At 43.5% G+C, this 19,913-nt stretch overlaps 1 protein-coding gene across 1 annotated transcript in view; it reads left to right on the top strand.

Moving 5' to 3' along the window:
• Positions 1-19,913, top strand: part of STAB2 (stabilin 2) — a 78,841-nt gene that overhangs the window by 57,234 nt on the left and 1,694 nt on the right. The window contains exons 45-68 of the mRNA XM_042837639.1: positions 1,231-1,350; positions 1,903-1,950; positions 2,575-2,658; positions 2,737-2,883; positions 3,258-3,389; positions 3,743-3,802; positions 4,631-4,807; positions 4,891-4,980; positions 5,777-5,923; positions 7,009-7,065; positions 7,449-7,572; positions 7,876-8,025; positions 9,840-9,944; positions 10,342-10,449; positions 10,885-11,078; positions 12,079-12,220; positions 12,571-12,704; positions 13,646-13,811; positions 13,947-14,053; positions 14,342-14,461; positions 15,305-15,463; positions 16,516-16,623; positions 17,920-18,048; positions 19,104-19,223. Coding sequence (XP_042693573.1) covers positions 1,231-1,350; positions 1,903-1,950; positions 2,575-2,658; positions 2,737-2,883; positions 3,258-3,389; positions 3,743-3,802; positions 4,631-4,807; positions 4,891-4,980; positions 5,777-5,923; positions 7,009-7,065; positions 7,449-7,572; positions 7,876-8,025; positions 9,840-9,944; positions 10,342-10,449; positions 10,885-11,078; positions 12,079-12,220; positions 12,571-12,704; positions 13,646-13,811; positions 13,947-14,053; positions 14,342-14,461; positions 15,305-15,463; positions 16,516-16,623; positions 17,920-18,048; positions 19,104-19,223 — 2,928 coding nt within the window. The remainder of the gene's footprint in view (positions 1-1,230; positions 1,351-1,902; positions 1,951-2,574; positions 2,659-2,736; positions 2,884-3,257; positions 3,390-3,742; positions 3,803-4,630; positions 4,808-4,890; positions 4,981-5,776; positions 5,924-7,008; positions 7,066-7,448; positions 7,573-7,875; positions 8,026-9,839; positions 9,945-10,341; positions 10,450-10,884; positions 11,079-12,078; positions 12,221-12,570; positions 12,705-13,645; positions 13,812-13,946; positions 14,054-14,341; positions 14,462-15,304; positions 15,464-16,515; positions 16,624-17,919; positions 18,049-19,103; positions 19,224-19,913) is intronic.

The following is a 19,913-nucleotide window of genomic DNA, read 5'->3' as shown; positions in this document are numbered from 1 at the left end:
TGGAGTAGAAGTTCCCAGTGGAGGTCCCAGCCTACTTGCTCAGCTGGGGCAAAACTCCCATGAAGGAAAGACCAGAGCCATGCAGGCTTAAAAATAAATAAAAATAAATAAGAGCGTCTTCTCAGGACAAACTACTTTCCTTCTTAGCCTTTACAAAATGCAACACAGACCTTCCCATGGCATTTCCCTTCCTGACCTTCACCTGAGGCCACTTCCATTTCATGCAACCACTGCAAGCCATGTATTTGCAAGCAATGCAGTGCTCTGCACAAGCTGCCTTGCACTGCCTCTTGGCAGGCTGCAGCAAGGACATACCCAGTCTCCCATACACATTAATTCTTTGTGTACTGAGCACAGCGACAATAATTCTTATGCTCCCTGCCTGTCAGCAAGCTTTCTCTAACCTTGAAAGGTTGCTGAGATGAAAGAGCAAGAACAAAGACAGAAGCTACAGGACGAATAGCTTGAAATTATGAGTCATTGTCCTATGCTTTTTTCTGTGCCATGTTCTAGCAACTTCCACATTACTAATCCTGCCTTTTAAAAAAAAAATAGCTTTGAGATTTGTTACTGTCAGACCAGAGACTAACCTAGCTCCAATATGGCCAAACCTCTCTGCAGCAAAACATCATGAGTAGCTATGGCAAATCCAAGATTGCCAACAGTCTGCCTACAGCTAGCAAAATAAAAAGAGCAAGCCTATCCAAACTTACTACTTATGGCCAGCCCCACTGAGAGATCCCGAAGGATCCCAAAGGATGTTCCACTACTTTGCCCATGGCAAAGGATAAGCAGCACTGAGAAGGACAAAACAAGCACACAAAAGAAAACGAGACAGCTTCATTTTTTCCTGATTTGCTGTCAAGTCCAGGATAAAATCTTTACTGCAACCTAAGGTGCTAAGTGGGGAGCACAGACTCGTGATGGATCAAAGCTGTGAACCCCTCAGCTCAGAGTTTCCCAGAGGGTAAGCAGTGCTGGGGTGCACCTCTGCTTCCAATGCACATTATCTGGATAAAAGGAGAGTCATGTGATTTCTTAGGTGCGTTAAATGTTCCTTCTTGTTTGCAAGAACAAATACATAGTAATAAGTGTCAGTAAGATCTGGTTTCTAAAAGCCACTTTGGATTAAATCCTCCTAATTTATATGCATGGGAATAAAAACGATAAACTAGGATTGTTTTATTATACCTGGAAACAAAGAAATACTTTAAATTTTGATCTTACAAGAATAACGGAGGATGCAGTGAATTTGCCATCTGTAAAGACACCGAGCTAACAGAACGGACCTGTACCTGCAAACCAAACTACATTGGAGATGGATTTAAATGCCGAGGCAACATCCACAGGGTAAAGTATTGCATACATTTGCTGTCCCTTCTTGTTCTTCACATAGCTATTGAATACAAAACTTATCTATAAACATATATTTATAGATACATACTTATCTATAAACATGCCCTTATTTTTAAAAATTTTTTTGTAAGTTGGTAACCCTCACCCAGAATTTGCAATTAACCTAATCCAAGAATTGGGTATTGCTAGATAACAACAACAAAACAAAAAATGGGTGTAATACACAGTACATCCACAGCAGTGCAGCCTTCCAGTACTGACAAGCTAGTTTTTGTCTTATGAGATCTCTTACTGATAACAGAGCTTCAAGAGAAAACCACTACACTGATGGATTGATAGTGCAGCACTAGCACATTACTACTGGTAGTTTCAAGTTTCAAAGAAGCCTGTTATTTTATAGAACAAGGCAAGAATAGAAGAGGCACAATGGCAGCATTAACTCTAAGCTAGAAGTTTCCTTTTTTTCAAGTGCTGCAATTAGTTGCATTCCATGCACATTGCTCCAGATTTGCAGCATTGTTACAAAGTCAATGTTCTTGATTGCAGGAACTTCTCAGGAACTTCAACACATCTAAGTTTTATTTTCATTTAGAGGTAAGAAAAGTGCTGGCTTTTTTTGTTTGTTTGTTTTGCCTCAGGATGTACAGAGAGAACAGGCAGGGATCTGATGTGTACCAAAGTCCTTGACCAAAATCCTTGGATATAATTGGTACTGGGTTCGGATCGCAAGCCATTAACATCAGAGACGCTCTGATTTAAACTATTAACTGCTATAGAATCCCCAGCATTCCTGGGAAATGTTAGGCCTCCTTACCAGGCATAAAACTGCATTTTTCCACCACTTCAGTATAAAACTTTCCAGTACTTCTCTCACAAATTCCGGTGTGAGTGAATATCAATCTTCTACCCCACAGCAGCATTTTCATTTTGCTACACCGTCTCCAGATGTCTGAAACATCACAGGATGCTGGTGTGCATTACCAGTTGTCATTGCTTTCCAGTGTATGTCAGGAGCAATTGTTTACCCACAAGCTCAGGACAGCACAGATTCACATATATTGGCCAACTAGTCAGACTTATATTCTAGCTTCAGTTCTGTTGCCATGGTAGATGGATTAATTCATCCCACTTCAGCAGTGCTCTCTGCTTATTTTAGATTACTGGTGATCATTGCGAACTAATGACTCTGTACTGCTTTTATCCCATCCAATCTGACAGGCCTTGTCCATCAGAGATACTGCTGGCCCAGGCCCTTTCACTGTGTTCGTACCTCACACAAAAGTTTTAAATAGCGACCAGAGGGTGAGTAAGAAGGCTGTGAGTTTTCAGATGGAGCCACCTTGCTCAGCTGCTTCTCAATTCCTCTGCATTCTGTTGCAGGTGAGGGGATGGCTTGCCAAAGGGGTGATGGCTCAAATCCTCAGGTACCACATAGTGGGCTGTGCCAGCCTGTTGCACAGTGACCTGACAACGCTCACAAACATCACTTCTCTGCAGGGGGACACCATACAGATCAGCTATGTTCAGGTAACATGGTGAAGAAGAGGTAAGGGTCTGAACAGGCTGGGCTCATTCAGCCTTTTTCAAAAATGGAATGTTTCCCTACCTTCTCCGATGCAAAAGAATAAATGTAGTATTAAAAAAAAATCAAAAAAGTGTCTATTTAGCCAAAATGTGCAGTACTTATCTGCCATGTTAACACTGGAGTTGTGTCAACCTTGCTTTGAGAGTTCCTTTACCTTACAACTCTGGGGTTTGGTTCCACTATTTTCCATGCTTGCAAGGGGTAATCTATTAAAACCACTACTTGTTGCACATGAAGACACCATATCAAAGAAATTTGGCAGCAGCCTCACCATCCAACAAGAGCCCACAGAAAATATTTTTAATTGCCTTTTCAGAACTCTCTGTATTTGAACAATAAAGCTGAAATTATATCCAGTGACACTGTTGGTACAAATGGCGTGATTCATGTCATAAACCAGATCCTGGTCCCATCACACATTCAGGATTTCCCCCCAGGCTCTAAGAGGGTAAGTGCAGCTCATGGTTATTCTCAACTATGGGGCTTTTATATTACCCAACTGTTGTTACTATGCAAGTGTTACATAAAGTAGTGATACTAAGAAGACCTTCCATAAAAACAGTTTGACACTGCCCACGAAGTTAAATGCTATATTTAAAATTCATTCAGGAAGTACGTTCATGCTAAGAATAGTGTAAGAGGACTTTTGCTCAGGGCTTCTTCAATGGCTTTTGTAACAAAACACAAAACAAAACAAAAAAAGCAATAATACTTAAAGGGGAAATAAGACAATATCTGTGTTTTAAATACATTGATAATATATTTATCACATTAATCTACTGGCTACTGCTTTCTTTGTAGGAAAGCCTTGAAATGGTTGCAGCCAAAAATGGATACGTCCTGTTCAGCAATTTGCTAGAGGTAAGTGCACAAGAGTCAGCAGCCATTAGGAACATGTTTAAAATGTTTTTTGTTTTTCTTTTAAAAATAAAAATAAAATAAGGGCACAGACATAGCACACAACATCACTGTGTATGGGAACTGCTGAGTCACGGCCTGAACCTGTGATTGATCACCTGAGGTGAGCCATGAGTCAGCCAGAGGAGCACAGGTGAAGGCAATTCACCTGTGCTGCAGGAAGGGGTGGAGCCTGGCTGCATCCCTCCCAGACCTATTTAAGAGCTGGCTCCCAGTGGGAAGGGTCTCTTCTGGAGATCACCTCTATTGGTGTTTTGTGGTGAGCTCAGCCAAAGGGTAAGCTCTTCCGCTTATTCTCTTTTTGTTAACGTTGTCTACTTTGCCTAACTCTCTTGATTATATTGTGATTGCAACATCTTGATATCTATTGATTATACAATCATATTGTGATTATAACATCTTGATATCTATTGATTATACACACTGACAAGGTGCTCCTCAGTGGAGCCAAAAACTTTCAGCCAGCTTTCATCTCCTAGCTCAGCTCTGTCCTATAGTAAGTCAGATCATATGACCAGTGTTCAAACCAAATATGTCTTTCACCCCTTATCTGGGCCCATAGCCTGAGTTTTGGTGGACAGCTGAAGCACTTCAGAGAATTGGGTCACATAGCTCAACTTGGGTAACTCAGCAGTAGTTTTCAAAGTCACAACATTTGCAAACCGGTAACCACTGCATCCCAGTTATACCAGTATTCACCTTATAGGGTCAACATCGTTTTAGAGAGAGCATTAATTACATGCATGCAGAAAAGTATTTTGCATGTTACAGAAAAACAAATTGCTTGGGCTGATCAATGATCCCATTCACAAACCTGTGACACTCTTCTGGCCCACGGACACAGCTATCCGCAGTCTGCCCCAGGAGCAGCAGGATTTCCTCTTCAAGAAGTCCAACACGGACAAACTGGTGCAGTATCTCAAATTCCACATTGTCCGCAATGCTGAGGTGAGACCTATGCTTTTTTAGGAGCATTGCCTAGGTTGAAACAAGTGAGACTGAGCACACACATCTCTTTGCTTCTTTCTCAGATATTAGCCTACCAACTCCCCCACTCCACCTTGCTGAAGACTCTGCAGGGCTCCAACCTCAGCATTAGCTGTGGGGATAACAAAGAGATTGTAAGTATTTTCCATGCCAGCACCTTCACCCCTTACCTCTGCCATGGAATCAGCTCATATAAGCCCTGCTGTGCCTGTGTAAAGAGCCTAGAAATGATTAGTGACACCAAAACTCAATTGCTTGTTGTCAGTCCATGTCAACAGCCACAAAACTGGTGCATCCACCCTACCCCTTTTAGCATGCTAGTTGGTTTGTAAGAGTTTTTCAAAGCTATCATTTTCTCTCCTGTAAGATGCTATTTCTTCAAAACTGCTCTCAGCAGCCTGAGAAGATAAATACTAGCACACTGACTTCTAAAATGAAATACAAACGATTAGGATGAACCTGGCTTTGGCAGAAACCTTGTAAATACATCATCTGGGTGCAAACTCTGGTTTGTAATTGCTTACAGAATAAGACTGTAGGTATGTATGCAACCCATTAAGCCAAAACAGCAGCATTTTTTCTCTGCAAACATCAGATCGTACTCACATGTTCTCTGACAAGCATATGCCTCTGAAAATGTGGACAAGCCAAAATGCACTTGAGGTAGGCCAGTCCACTAGAGGAAATGAAAAAGATCTTCCCAACAGTGAGATTTTAGCACTGTGAACCCTAGGAAAAGAAGTTAATGTGGTTTCAAGAGCCTGCAGGCATCAACATTACCTACAGGACAGCTTGACACACCATTGCACATCAGGAACATTCCTAAAGGAGAGAATCCTCCCTGATTCCTATTCAGAATCTGGATCCGGTCTGGCCCCACAGAAAACTGCCTCACCATTTGTCACACTCTCTCCCCATCTCCTCCCTCAGGGCACACTTTTCCTGAATGACAGACAGTGCAAGATTGTGCAGCGGCAGCTGGAGTTTGACGGGGGCGTTGCCTATGGCATAGACTGCCTGCTGATGGACCCCAGCCTGGGGGGCCGCTGTGACAGCTTCTTCACCGTGGACATCATGGTTAGTCCATCTGTTTCTGCCATACTATCATTTACCAAAGACACAGCCCATGGGCCAAACCCTGCCTGCAGAAGGACATGGGTCAATGCTCTGAGCAGCTTTGGCACTAGCAAGATTAGGTTCCATCACTTCAGGTTGCCTTCACCTGTGCTTTGTTTCTATCACACTTGTTGGAGACAGGCTCTTGTCCTCTCGCATTTCTTGCTTTCATAGAAATAACACTCAACACACCTAAACTGACACAGTTAGCGTGGATGAAGTTTATTCCATGAACTTCAACATGTCCTACAGTCAGGAAGTTTTGAAACCCACCGATCTTCAGATGTTTGCAGCACATGCCACTGGTGGCATTTTTCTGAGAGTGGGCATTTGGTGCTAGAAGAGGGCAAAGTAAAGGTGATGAAACACAAATTTCCTGTTAGGCTTGGGCACCTTTGCATCCACCTTTGATCCCCAGATTGTGATTTTGCTTCTGAAACTACTGTTAATTTCATTATTTCCAAACCAAAACATTTTAAAATAGTTTAAAGACGAAATTTACTCTAGCTTAATTCAAAACATGTTAAAAAAATCACTTAGAAGTAAATTAAATTTCATGTAATCATTCTAAAAACATCTTGGAATTCATATTTCAGTCAGGAAACCAACAACTTTGCACAGTTCACCCACTTCAGTTACCTCTTTTTTCCTTATTTTGTTAATTGAAATGGATGTCATTCCCTCAGAATGCCTCTGCTTCCCAAGAAGTAACCAATTACCAGTACTTCAAATTACACACCCGGATCTTATGCACCCCATGTGAATATTTTTTTAAAGAATATCCACCGTCTCATTTTCTTACTTGTTTAGATCAGGAGTAGATTTCTTCTGGGGCAAACATTCATTTCTTGCATTTCATGGCAATAAATCAATGCAACTATTTTGTTGTTCTCTCCTTTCTCCAAAGCTATATTCTGTTTCAAGCATGATAAACCCACATTCTTTTCTGCTCATACTTTCTGCTCACACAAAACAGACACTTTTATCTACTCAAAATACTCTTTTGTTGCCAGTATGCTTATTTTCCTTTCCATTTTGTACAACAGGGGTACTGTGCTAGCTGCTTCAGTGGTGCCAAATGCCCTCCAGGGACAAAACCAAAGGTAATACATTAAAGTCTTGCATTTAAGCAGCCTAACTTGCTCATCTCTGTACTTCACACACACAAACTGGAATAAGTTGCTTGGCAAAAAGAGGGAAAACTCAACTGTTGTCTTATATGATAACATAAAGCTGTCTAAAGGCATGCTGAGCATGGGAAGACTGTTGGTCTCACTTGGCATCTCTTGTAGCAAGTGCTTCTGATCAGTCCCTTCCTCATTAGCCAAGCTTAGCAAGCTGTATGGGAAAAATGTATGAGGCTTCTTACATCCTATTTTAATTCAATGCATATCAGAAACGATGATTAAAAAATAATCAAATCTCCACATAGCACTCACCTTCCTGTGTTTTTTTACCTCTCTGCACTGCCATGCATGATGCCCAGGAGGGGATCTACCGGTGCACTTATGATTCCTATGGGCTACGGAGGGATGGCTGCCGCAGGAACTGCTCCATGGTCATCCACACAGCCAAGTGCTGCAAGGGGTACTTCGGGCCCGACTGCCAAGGTAGGGCAGCACCCAGTGAGAAAGACAGGAAGGCCTGCACCTTCTGAGGCTGGAAGGGTGTACAGCACCTGTCTGACAGGATTTGTAAAAGCACCTCGGGGATCTCAGAGCATGAAATTTGCTGTCAAAGCTGTCATAGCTGCTTATACAAACCCGAGTAGATTCATTTACAGGCGTTATTTTTGTTCAAGATTTTACAAAACAATTAATAATGAACAGTGGCAATGGATAAGGATGCGCTTGAGCTCAATATCCACTTTTTTAATTATTATTATCTCGTTTCCTTTTTTTTTGACCTTTCAGCTTGCCCAGGGGGTCCAGAGACTCCATGCAATAGCCATGGCTACTGTGACGATGGCTACACTGGCACAGGAGAGTGCCACTGCTACAGTGGCTTCAACGGGACTTCATGTGAGCTGTGCTTGCCAGGCAGATATGGCTCCAGCTGCAGGCGTATGTCTATGTTTCATTTCCATACTAATGCCCACCTCCAGTCTGAACCATTTTGTCTATGATGTGGTTTTGAGCAACAAAAAAAAAGATGCTTCCTCCTTTCAACACTAGCATTTCTCTTGAGCATCTCCTCATGCAGAGGGATGATGCAAGGTCTCAAAAGGGAGGAAAAGGCAGTGAGGACAGAGGTGTTCTTAGTTTTCCGTGCAGAGCTCCTCCTTTTGCATGGTATATAAGTGACATGGAATGGAATCAGAGCCTCAGTCATCAAGGTGTATCAACTACAGCACTGCTTTCCCTCTCATTCTCATAGAGGACTGGTCAGTATTTTAGTTAGCACAATGGCTCCTCAAGGATCATAGGAGGCCAAGGCCATGCACTGCTTTTGCAAAAGAGAAGGAAAAGGACACTGAGTTGAAATCAGTTTGTGAAGAGGGACGGCAGACAAGAAACTGCTCATATATCTACTTGGCTGTGGTTTAAAATGTAACTTAGATGAAAACAGGATCAACAACATCCCTTAAACTTAAATGTTTTCTGAACATGAAGCCTTCAGATTAGAAGTTTTGATGTTAACTCTTCCATTCTAACTGTGTATACCTGCAGTACTCACAAGACACACAGGGTTGGAGGTTAGAAGCTGGACATCTTTAGGATTAAAGTAACACATCTTGCTCAGGAATACTCATATCACCAGCTTATCCATCTTACAGCATATTGTAGCACAAACTCTATGAGAATTGCTTTTCTGAAACTCAGACTGTGATACTTAGCAGGAAAAAAAAAAGTCTTACAGCCACTTCTTTTCAATATGTACTTATGTTGAGTAAGAATCAGGTAACCAAACTAAATGGAAGAAAGCCAAAGGGTGAAATTCCTTTACAGCAGAAACAGGTTCTCACAGAATCAAAGTCTGACCAAATCTCACATCATTACCCTCTTTAAACAAGAATATTTGAGAAAGTGAAATGAGACAAAAAAGGCTGGTTCTTCATTGCATAAAACATAGAGCTATCAATAGTTTTTTAAGACAGACTCAGTATATAAGTTATTATAGCACCAAAAGAGCAGAGAAAAACATCGCCTATAGATTAGAGGAACCTCTAGGGCACAGTGGGTAACATGCCATAAATAAAAGGAAGCCATAAGCAAAAATACATAAAACCTAAAAAAGGCATTACATGTAACTTATCCATATTTTGCAGCATAGCTTACTTACCTCAAATTTGACTTTCTTAATCAGACCGACCTTCTCCTGAACAGCAACCAAACTCCTTCTTCCCTCAGGCCACATTGCTGTCCAGCTGAGGCCTTCCCTACAACTTGAAGCTGTTGCTTATTAGGACAGGATCAGGCTGAGTCTTCACCTCAGCCATTAGCTTCTTCCTGCTGTAGTTCTGTGGGAGGTTTTCTACTGCTATCGCTATGCAGGACAATATTCATTTTCAAATTGAACTAATGCTAGTTCTACAGCCGTAAGATCACGTGATAATTCATCTTGCAAGGGATGTCAAGAGGTCTTGAGTCCAACTTGTGCCCAAAGCAGGGTCAGCTCTAAGCTCAGACCATGCAGTTCGGAGTAGAACTGAAAGGACTTGAGAACCTCTAAGAACAGAGGCTGTCCAATCACCCTGGGCAATCAGGTCCTCTGCATAACTCAACTCATGGTGAAAAACTGTGAGTCAAACTTAGCAAAGTTATTTCTAGGTAATAATGTACCTAAACTGGGAGTCTAAGGAAGGCTTCTCTATGGAAATATCTTCTGCTTTCACAGCAACAACTCTGTAAATGATCTTTATGTGTTTCCTTTGCAGCCTGTGAATGCAAGAACAACGGGCAGTGTGAGGAAGGATATTCAGGGACAGGACGATGTTTCTGCGAGACAGGATGGACTGGCCGGCTCTGTGAAAATAAGCTGGGTATTTGCCTCTGCTCCCTGCACTCTGTCACTTGGAGATAGGTGCTGACAGCATTCACAACTCAACAGAATTGAGAGTGCATAGACGAGAGTGAAAAAATGCTGATAATGCCAGAAGCTCTTGCTGGAGATTAAGGGAGTTCCAAAAGCAGCATCCCTAATGCTGCTTCAGATTATGAGCAAATCCTTTCACCTCCCTGTTTCCCCTCCATGAGATGGGCATATGAGTGCTTCCCTCCCTAGAAGGTACTACTGAAGAGTTAATCAGTCATAAAAAAAATTGTACAAGTTTTTCTGTTAGCAAGACTTGAGGGTATGAGAGTGTTCCTGTCTATATGAAGCAAGAGTATTGCAATGCAAATACCATCTACATCCCAGCTGTTTTGCCTTCCCCACAGCTTTGCCACCAGTGTGTTCACCAAGCTGCTCTGCCAACGCTGTCTGCATGGAGAACAACACTTGCCAGTGCAAGCCACTTTACAATGGGGATGGAATCACGTGCACAGGTGAGCTCCCTCTCACAGTATTGCACTTTCAGAATTGCTTTCACTGGCTCTAGGTAAAGCAGCTCCCCAGTAGCATCACTGCAGTAACAGTCACTTTCAAGCCAGGTTTCTCGCATCCACCAAATTCACCTTGGATGGAGCAGAGTCCCCTAAAGGCAGCTCTTCTGGGCTGCCAAGAGGCAAAGCAGAATCTCCGGGTGTTGGTGCTATGTCTCTTAAAGCAAGGATGTCTGCCAAGCGCTTCAGAGCCCTACGGGATAGCTATTCTGCAACTGCAGGAGTGCCTCAGGAAACTCAAATAGTATTTTTACCCAAAGAGATGTTCTAGTATTTTTAATGTGCCTTAGAAGAACAAACTGAAGGGGGTTTGCCTTTGAGAGGAACAAACCCTTTAAAAGCAAACATTACTCATGCATTTTTTTTTTCCTTGTGCAGCTGCAGACCTCTGCAAACAAAACAATGGTGGGTGCCACAAAGCAGCCAACTGCACACAGATTGGGGTGAAGATCTTCTGCAACTGTCAGAAGGGATACAAAGGAGACGGCTTCACATGCCTTCCTATAAACCCTTGTGCCGATGGGTTCAATGGAGGCTGCCATGAACATGCTGTTTGCACTGTCATAGGGCCTGTAAGTTAAATGATTTCTGTCCTCATAGGGAAGTCTGAGACACTTCTTCCTGGTGCCAAGAAGTCTCCTTCCCAGATGGATCATACTCTCTGCTTCTCAGAGCCCCCTGTTTCCCAGAACAATTATTATGTGACACCAGTCTACTTTCCATGTCCATTTTGGCATCGTTTCAGATGAGGGCTGAGGAAAAGGGTGCTACAGTAAATAGAATGTGTTGCATGCGTAGTTTGTCTGTCCTCTTTTGTAGCTCTCCCTTCTTGGCTATCCCTATTTGCAGTAGAAGTTTAGCAGCATGAAACTGTGTGTATATTGGTGTCTAAACCTGGGGACAGTTGGGAGAATAACATCACTTTTTGGTTGATCAGACCCTTAGATAGCTCCTGCAGCCACATGATTCTTGGCATGAAAGATCAAAGCTTGAGTAAAACTCGTGGCAGAGATTTGATCCAGCATTTGTCTTGGTGCTTTTGGGATCATCTATCTGTTCCATTTTGGTGGTTTGCCTGATGTGTCTTCCAGGAACTATCTAGAAAAGCCTCACTGTTAATCCATTTCAGCTGCTAACCGTCACAGTCCCTGGTTGTGTCAGCTTCCTCAGTTTATAGTTCCCAATTTATTATGATCAGTGGACTGCTAAATTCCTTTCATGTTTCCACGCTGCCATTTAGATGTAATTTTGATTGGTGTGTAATCCGTTTGTCTTAATTACATGTCATATAATTCCCCAACGCACATTATTAGCTTTGTGGATGGAATTATGCCTTGGCATTTATTTAACAAAACACCTAGGTACGTGCATAAATGTTTTGCCTAAAAGAAGAAACAACAGTGTGACAGTTTGCAGTCTGTTGAATCATGGTTGTTAGTAGCAACTTTTCTGTTTGCCCATTCCTGGCTGTATCAAGTGACATTTTTCCAACAGTTCAGTATGTTGTGTGAAATACCACTTTTATGTCAGTGAAATACTTGCCTTGGCTTTTTTCATTCTCCCCCCAACCAGGACAAACGCAAGTGCGACTGTAAAAACAACTACATTGGTGATGGGCTGAACTGCTCAGTGATGCAGCTTCCTCTTGACCGCTGCTTGCAGAACAATGGGCAGTGCCACCCTGATGCAGACTGCACCGATCTCCACTTCCAAGGTGAGGATGGCACACCATAGGACAGAAAGGTCCTTGTCCCCGTGCCACTGCACTGATGTCAGTGGGTCTGGCCTGGATCCCTGTGTTTGTAAGATCCCCAGTCCTCTACCTATATCCACTGGAAACAATGAGATGTAAGTACAACTCAGCTTAGAACATTAAATACTTTCGCAATACTGGGTTTATGAACCAACAGATGAAGGCATTCCAGGTAGAAATGTTACCCGTGATTCCCTGTCTGTCCTAACTATATTTCATAAAAGTTACCAATATTCCCTATTGCACAGTTGATTTTTAATGCAGAAATGGAAGCCCCATCAGTAAGAGCTGGTCCCTCTCTCTCCCTGCAGACACGACAGTTGGAGTTTTCCATTTAAGGTCCCCCCAGGGGCAGTACAAAATGACTTACGAGAAGGCAAAGGAAGCCTGTGCCAATGAGTCAGCCACTGTCGCCACATACAACCAGCTGCTATATGCACAGAAGGTGATGTAAGCTCGCTGCAGGAGGAGTCCCCAGTGTGGATTTAGCCATGGTGTAAATGGAGAAGGAGGAGCAAGGGGGTTGCTCAGTGCCAATAAATTTTGTGTTCTAACCTTTCTTCCCTTCTGCCAGCCCAGGATATGTTTGCCTGAGAGCAGTTTTCAGACTGGTTTTGGGGCTAGTGCCTTCTCATACCATGGTGTAAATGGAGAAGGAGGAGCAAGGGGGTTGCTCAGTGCCAATAAATTTTGTGTTCTAACTTTTCTTCCCTTCTGCCAGCCCAGGATATGTTTGCCTGAGAGCAGTTTTCAGACTGGTTTTGGGGCTCGTGCCTGCTCATACAGCACTGAAAACAATTCAGTTGCCAAATTTTTGTTTCCAGTTTCCCAGAGAATAAAGTCAGACTTGCAGAGGGTTTTCATGAGAGTTGTAATTCTTAGTTCTTCTATAAGAAATGTACGAGTTAGATCTATGTTTGGATTTTATTATTTTTATTAAAGTAATGCTCTAGGATTGCTATTAATTTAGCAGAGCTATTTCCACACTCCTTTTCTTGAGTGTGCTGTAGGCAACACATGGTTGATGTCAGTGGGATAAGCATCATCACACCTCAGATTTGTAAGACTTGTTTTCCGTAGGGTGAGCCAGACTGTACTGTTCTGGCTCCTTCCCATCTGCAAAAGGAAGGAAGGAAGGAAGGAAGATGTTCATGGTTGAGAGACATTTTTCACAAAATATGAGGCTGGACCACAGCCAGACTCCTTCCGCAGCAACAAAAGGGCTGGATGGGCAGGGAGCAGCAAAAGCAGAGCAAGCTGCAAGGCAGGGAGTTCACTCAGATTCCTGAAAGTGGGCTGGGGGATGTCAGATGGTGTCCCTGTCCATCGGCAGCTCTGGCCCCACAACCCAGCTCTCCCCATGTTCTCTCCCTCATGGCCTTGCAGGCGCGGTACCACCTGTGTGCAGCTGGCTGGCTGGATGGCCAAAGAGTGGGCTACCCTACTGCCTTCTCATCACCAAACTGTGGCGCCGGGTACGTCGGCATTGTGGACTACGGGAAAAGGGTCAACCTGAGTGAAACATGGGATGTCTTCTGCTACAGGGAAAAAGGTGAGAATGGCCGTCTCAGCCTCGCCGCAAAGGGGGCCCTGTTTTGAGTACTTTTGGCAGCCAAGAACAAAGAGAACCAAAACTGCCTAGAGAAGGGCACTGGCCCACATAGCTGTCTGTGTTTGTGCATTCCAGAGGTGAACTGCACCTGCAGGCCAGGCTACGTGGGGGATGGCTCCTCCTGCAGTGGGAACCTGCTGCAAGTGCTGATGTCCTTCCCCACGCTCACAAACTTCCTGGAGGTACAGTCTGCCACGGGCACAGGGATAACCGGGCTGTCCCAGCACCCAAACACTGTCATGGATTCATAGATCCACCAAAGTTGAAAAAAATCTCCAAGATCATCCAGTCCAACTATCCACCTACTACCACCATTTCCACACTAAGCTATGCCTCTTAGTACCTTAGTACTGGCTGTTGTCCACAGCCAGTGTAGGGGACAGAAAGCGAAGCCTCTTTATTGTTACTCGTATGACATCTTTTTATCTCAAAATTGCCTTTCACTAAAGCTGAATTTTGTTTCTGCCCAGAAAATCATGGCTTACTCCAACAGCTCTCGGAAAGGGAGAGCATTCCTGCGGTACCTCACCGACCTGTCAGTGCATGCCACACTCTTCGCTCCAAATGATAGTGGATTAAGGGAAAATCAGGCAAGAATGTTTTCACTTTTCTTTCTTCATTTTAATAGCACTTTCTAAACAGCCATTCATGGGTTTCTCTATCTTGATGCAATCTCAATTAAAAAACTGTCTTTGTATGGCACGATTTCTTTGTAATCCCATATAGCTTGAACTGTGCTTCTGGAAGGGTTAATTTCATACTCTCTGCTTTCCTTCTATAGTCAGGAATACTAAGTTACTGAAAGTCTGACTCACCCCAGAGAATTTTCCATCAGGAATTTTAGTCATCCAGCTGTAAAGGTGTCTGACATGAAATCTCCCATGGCTTCATTAAGCTCGGTTATTCAAAGAAAGCAGTACTTCTGATATTTCTTGCAAATGTTTTAAAGAAGGCTAGTCCTAGCTTCATTCCTGTGCCTGTCCTTTTTTTCCTTCCTTCCACAAAACATTGCCTCCAACAGCTGAGGTGCAACCCCAGCCACAGAGATGAGGTCAGGACTTCTCCACCTGTCCCAGAGTGATAAGCCACTCAGGTATAAAGCTGTGTACTTATTAAAAGCAGCACACAAGAGATTTCAATTCCTATGAGTTTAAGCTCTGCCTTGCAACAGGCTATTCTGAGTATCTACAAGGCTCATCACTTCAGGTCACGAGAGAGTAAAACCCTTTGTGCCAGCACAGCCAAAGGCCAGCAGGGTTGGAGGATCCTCCCTACTGTTTGCATGCAGGTTTCCCAACAGACCCTGACCTGTACTGCACTTACTGAAACATTAATAGCAGAGAGGAAAAAGGTCACAGGCACTCTGACTGGAGGTAAATCCAGTGGATTAAAGGGACTGATTAATATTCCTTGTATTTCTTTCTGATTTTTAGACACTTTCCGGTCGAGACATTGAGTATCATTTATCTAATGCCAGTATCGTGTTTTATGAAGACTTGACAAATGGAACCACTCTCCTGACTCGTCTTGGAGAAAAACTTCTAATTACAGACAACAGGGGAAAAGAATACCAAGCTCCTTCCACCGAACAGGTACCTTTGTAAGAAATCCCCAGCTTTTTCTCTCTCATCCTGTACCTTCTAATCAGCTAACGTGCTGATCTGGAGAGCAACACTGTGAGGTTACAGCCAGCAACAATAAGAGGCTGAACTGAGAAGACTGGTGCTCTTAGGGTGGGCAGAGCTAGGACTGTAGCATATCCAAAGAAGGGCAGTAGAGCTTGCTGGAGCACAAGTCTTATGCGGAGAATCTAAGGAAACTGGGATCATTCAATCTGAAGGAGCTCAAGAGAGACCTTATTGCTCTCTACAATGACCTGAAAGAAGGTTGTAGTGAGGTAAGGATTGGCCTCCTCCCAAGTAAGAGTGACAGAACAAGAGGTAATGGTCTCACATTACTCCAGGGGAGGTTTAGGTTGGATCTCTGTTCCAAAACAGTGGTGCTGCAGTGGCACAGAGTGGTGCAGTCACCATCCCTGGAGGTGTTCCAGAACTGTGTGGATGTGTCACTGAGGGACATGGTCAATGGGCATGGTGGGGATGGCTGATGGTTGGACTGAATGACCTTAGAGATCTTTTCCAACTGTAATGACTTTATGATTCCATTATTATGATAGCAGCTGGCAAAGTGTGAATATACACATCTGCAAGCAGCCACACTCCAACATGCACAACTCAAAAGATGCAGCTCAGACTGCCTGAAGGCACTGCAGCATGGGGATATACCCTGGGTCAACCCTTCTTTCAGACAGTCAGGGTTATAGGAGAGAACAGAGAAAGGGCAGGAGAGACAAGAGCAGTAGCTTATCATTAAAGACACTTGCATTCGTGAAGTTTGTTGGTAACTTTCAAGTAGAGGGAGAAGAAAAAAAAGAAAGAAAGAAAGAAAGAAAGAAAGAAAGAAAGAAAGAAAGAAAGAAAGAAAGAAAAAGCCTGCAGGCAGTATAGAGGATAAGGATGAAGGCTCAAACCAAGCCCACCAGTGATTTCTCTTAATGTGTCAGTATCTGACATAGCAGCTGGGGAAATAAGCTCCCAAGGCAGGAGGGCCAGAGCTCAGATCTCATTCTTCTCTCTCCTGGTAGACCGAGACCAGATACGTGGATGGAAGTGCTATTGTTGAGTGGGATATAGTCGCTTCCAATGGGATAATCCATGTCATTTCAGAGCCTCTGAGGGCTCCGCCAGCACCTGTAAGTACATAGGGACTTTTGGGGTAGTGGGAGGTGGCTGTAGCTTATATCCCAAATTAATTTCTGATATTCATATATTCCCTGTTCCCCCCCTGCCCCTCATGTATACAGTTTCAGTTTAAAAGGTTATATTGAAAGAAATTCAGAGGGTGAGAACACAGTGCTAGCGAAGCTTGTTCTTCCCATATATTTTTTTTTCAATTCAATTCAATCTCTCCAGCTATTTTGCACACCCAAGCTTTTATAAAGATCCCTTTGAATTTTCCCAAAAGCATCTTTCAAGCTTCTGGGGAAAACTCGTTACTGTTGGTTTTGGCATTTCCTCCTTTCCAAAACAAAGTGTTTGAAAACTCAGATTATCTTTTTGCACACATAAATTCCTGCCGTGGTTCCAGTTATCCCATCTGTGAGGAAGAGCAGCCAAGCCAAACCCAACAGCACATGGCGAAGCAACGCAGTGCAGAAAGGGCTGCTCTCACTTCCTTTGGGCCCTTTCACTCGATTCAAAATAACACACCATTTCTGACAGTCCATAGCACCACAGTGATAATACTGTGCGTTTTATTTTCTTCATAACTCAAATGCAGGAGGACAACCAAAGATTTTCTAATATTTAGCTGTACAACTGCACTATACTTCAGTGCAGAGTGTATATTAGTCAGGATAATTAAGGGATTGTTTTTGCCAGCGTGTATGTAGAAACCCTTTCTCTAAGAAGGACACAGAGGCATCATAGAGAAAAGCCAGAGTCTCTTCCACACTGGAGACCCCTCTTCACTCCTAGGATTACCAGCAAAGAGCACAGTGGTTGGGAAACTACATCCGGAGCACCCTAGAACCTTCAGACAAAATTATCACCAGCACAAAACCAGCAGTTCCCTTCAGGACTGCAGTTGTATCAGGCCACAGGGCTGCAGAAGGCAAACCACCAACCCAGTTTGGAAACATTCTTCCCACATAGGTTAAATCCAGATTACGTGTAAATTTCTTTCAGCTCTTTGCCTAGGAATTTATTAAGAAGTTATGCATACGCATAAAACAGTCCATTCTGGATATTTCAAAACACAAACAAGCTGAAGCTGTACCAAAACCATTGTTGAGTGCGCAGCATCCAAATTCTAGTTTGCAGTTATTATCAGAAAGTCGCATTCAGAGGTCTCTGCAGACCACATAGTGGGGAACTCCGCCACAAAAGCAGCTAAGGACTTCAGACGTAGCTCAGGGAAACATCACAGTACTGGGGTGCTGGCAGGCAATCAGTGCACACCCCATAGCTCACCCTGTCCGTGCTTCCAGGCTCATCTCCATGCCAGTACGGGGACAGGGATATTCTTTGGCATCTGCCTGGTTATTGGAGTCGTGGCCTTCATCGGATACTCGTACCTCCGATTCAGGAAGCAAAGCACAGCCTTCCAGCACTTCAAGGTAAGAGGCAGGGGAGTGCAAAGCAAGCACTCCGCACTTCCCAGACCCCACTGTGCTTTCCAGATCTCAGGCTCCAAGTTATCCTCACATTTCATTAAGCTAGAATTGCAGAGACATTGCAGATCACTTTACGCTTGAACTGCTCACACTGACACATGACAAAGGCTCCCACGTTTGACTTGGGAACTCAGTTACTTTGCCTGCTGCACCACGCTGGGGGGCACTACCAGGGCTCCTGCTCTCGCTGACACTACCAACAGTAAGGCCTGGCCAAATGCTTACATCTGAACAGCACCAGTGCAGAAGGCCGTGTGTCCAGAAATGTCAGCTTTAGGGAAGCAGATCAGTTGAACCACTTACAGACGAACCTACTCTTTTCCCCTCCCCTTCCATGGCACTGCTAATAATTTTATAGCTCTGGAGGTTCAGGTATTTGATAGGAAAAAAAGGCTGGATTGAGAGACAAGCAAATCAGAGCAGATTGAGAAGTATAAATTCTTATACCGATGTGCTCTCATGCTTGTTTTCTCTAACTTCGTTAGCCTCACAGAGCATCTTGATGATGCAAAATCAGCCAGTAGAAGCCAAGCTATCCAGAGACAAGGAAGTGATACAAAAAAAGTGATACAAAATGAATCCCAAGGAAAGCAATCAGAAACTCCCTCCTATTCTAGCTTACGTATATGTATAGTACTATAGAAATAAAAAAGGAGCCATGAACCAGAGGAAATGCTTGTACTTTTATATCACACCAGCAAGCACACTTAAGAACAAGCACATACTTTTCATGCTAGGCACAATGGCAGTGCAGTACTTCCTGTCCTGTTCTTCACAGTGACTTAAGAAGGGGGTAAAATGTTTGAACATTAAGTGATCCAAGACAACATGACACCCAGAGTTCATGAGTGCAGAGTTCATGCCTGGAGACACAGAATTAGATGATGAAGCCAGTTCACTCACAACACTGCACCAGTCAGTAGAGAAGGTTAAGTGCTCCACTTAAGGCACCGTAGGAGGAGAATGGCTTTTAAGATCATCTGTGTTATTTTATGTAGTCAAAAGATGACACTGATGTAACATCACTGGACAAGCCCCAGCCTTCAAATATCACCAACCCCTCATATGAAAGTTCTTCTGCACTGACTCCATCAGAACCTACTTACGATCTTTTCTCAGTAAGTGTTAAATCTTATTTGGGACACAACTAAGATCATAGTAAGAGGGGTGATCTTATAAAGGAAAAAATCAACTTGGAAAAAGTATTTGGAAAAAAACTCATTGAAATTCCTGGCTTTTCTATCTCAGCCCTGCCAGGAACGGGGTAGCCTTACTTGGAGCTTAAATGAGGCTATAGTCTATAGCTCTGCCTCAAGTAAGACAAGAGATAATAGCCTTAAGTTGCTCCAGAGGAGGTTCAGGTTGGATCTTAGGAAACATTTCTTCTCAGAAAGAGTGGTGCTGCAGTGGTACAGGCTGCCCGGAGAGGTGGTGCAGTCACTGTCCCTGGAGGTGTTCAGGAACCATGTGGATGTGGCACTGAGAGACGCGGGCAGTGGGCATGGGGGGGGTTGAAGCAAGATGATCTTGGAGGTCTTTTTTAGCCCTAGTGATTCTACAATTCTAAGTAATGACTATTGAGGCTCCAGCTGCTTTCAAAGAGAGCCAAACTAAACTGGACTTCAAATGGTGCTGCGACACGTCTATACAAACTTTAAAGCCTTTCAGTTTTGTCTTCTCATTGCTGCAAATGCAGCTGAGTGTCATGCTAGCACACTGTACAGTGTCTGAAACGCAGTGAGAAAGGGGTGGGAAACAAGAGAAGGAAAATCTGGGTAAGACTGAATCATCTGGGTAAGACTGAATCA

Source organism: Centrocercus urophasianus, unplaced genomic scaffold (genome assembly GCF_019232065.1).
Source record: "Centrocercus urophasianus isolate 14NV4802_14NV808 unplaced genomic scaffold, USGS_Curo_1.0 seq_73, whole genome shotgun sequence".
NCBI lineage: Eukaryota > Metazoa > Chordata > Aves > Galliformes > Phasianidae > Centrocercus > Centrocercus urophasianus.
Note: the sequence above shows the minus strand (reverse complement) of the source record. Positions and strands in the feature narration are given on the sequence as shown.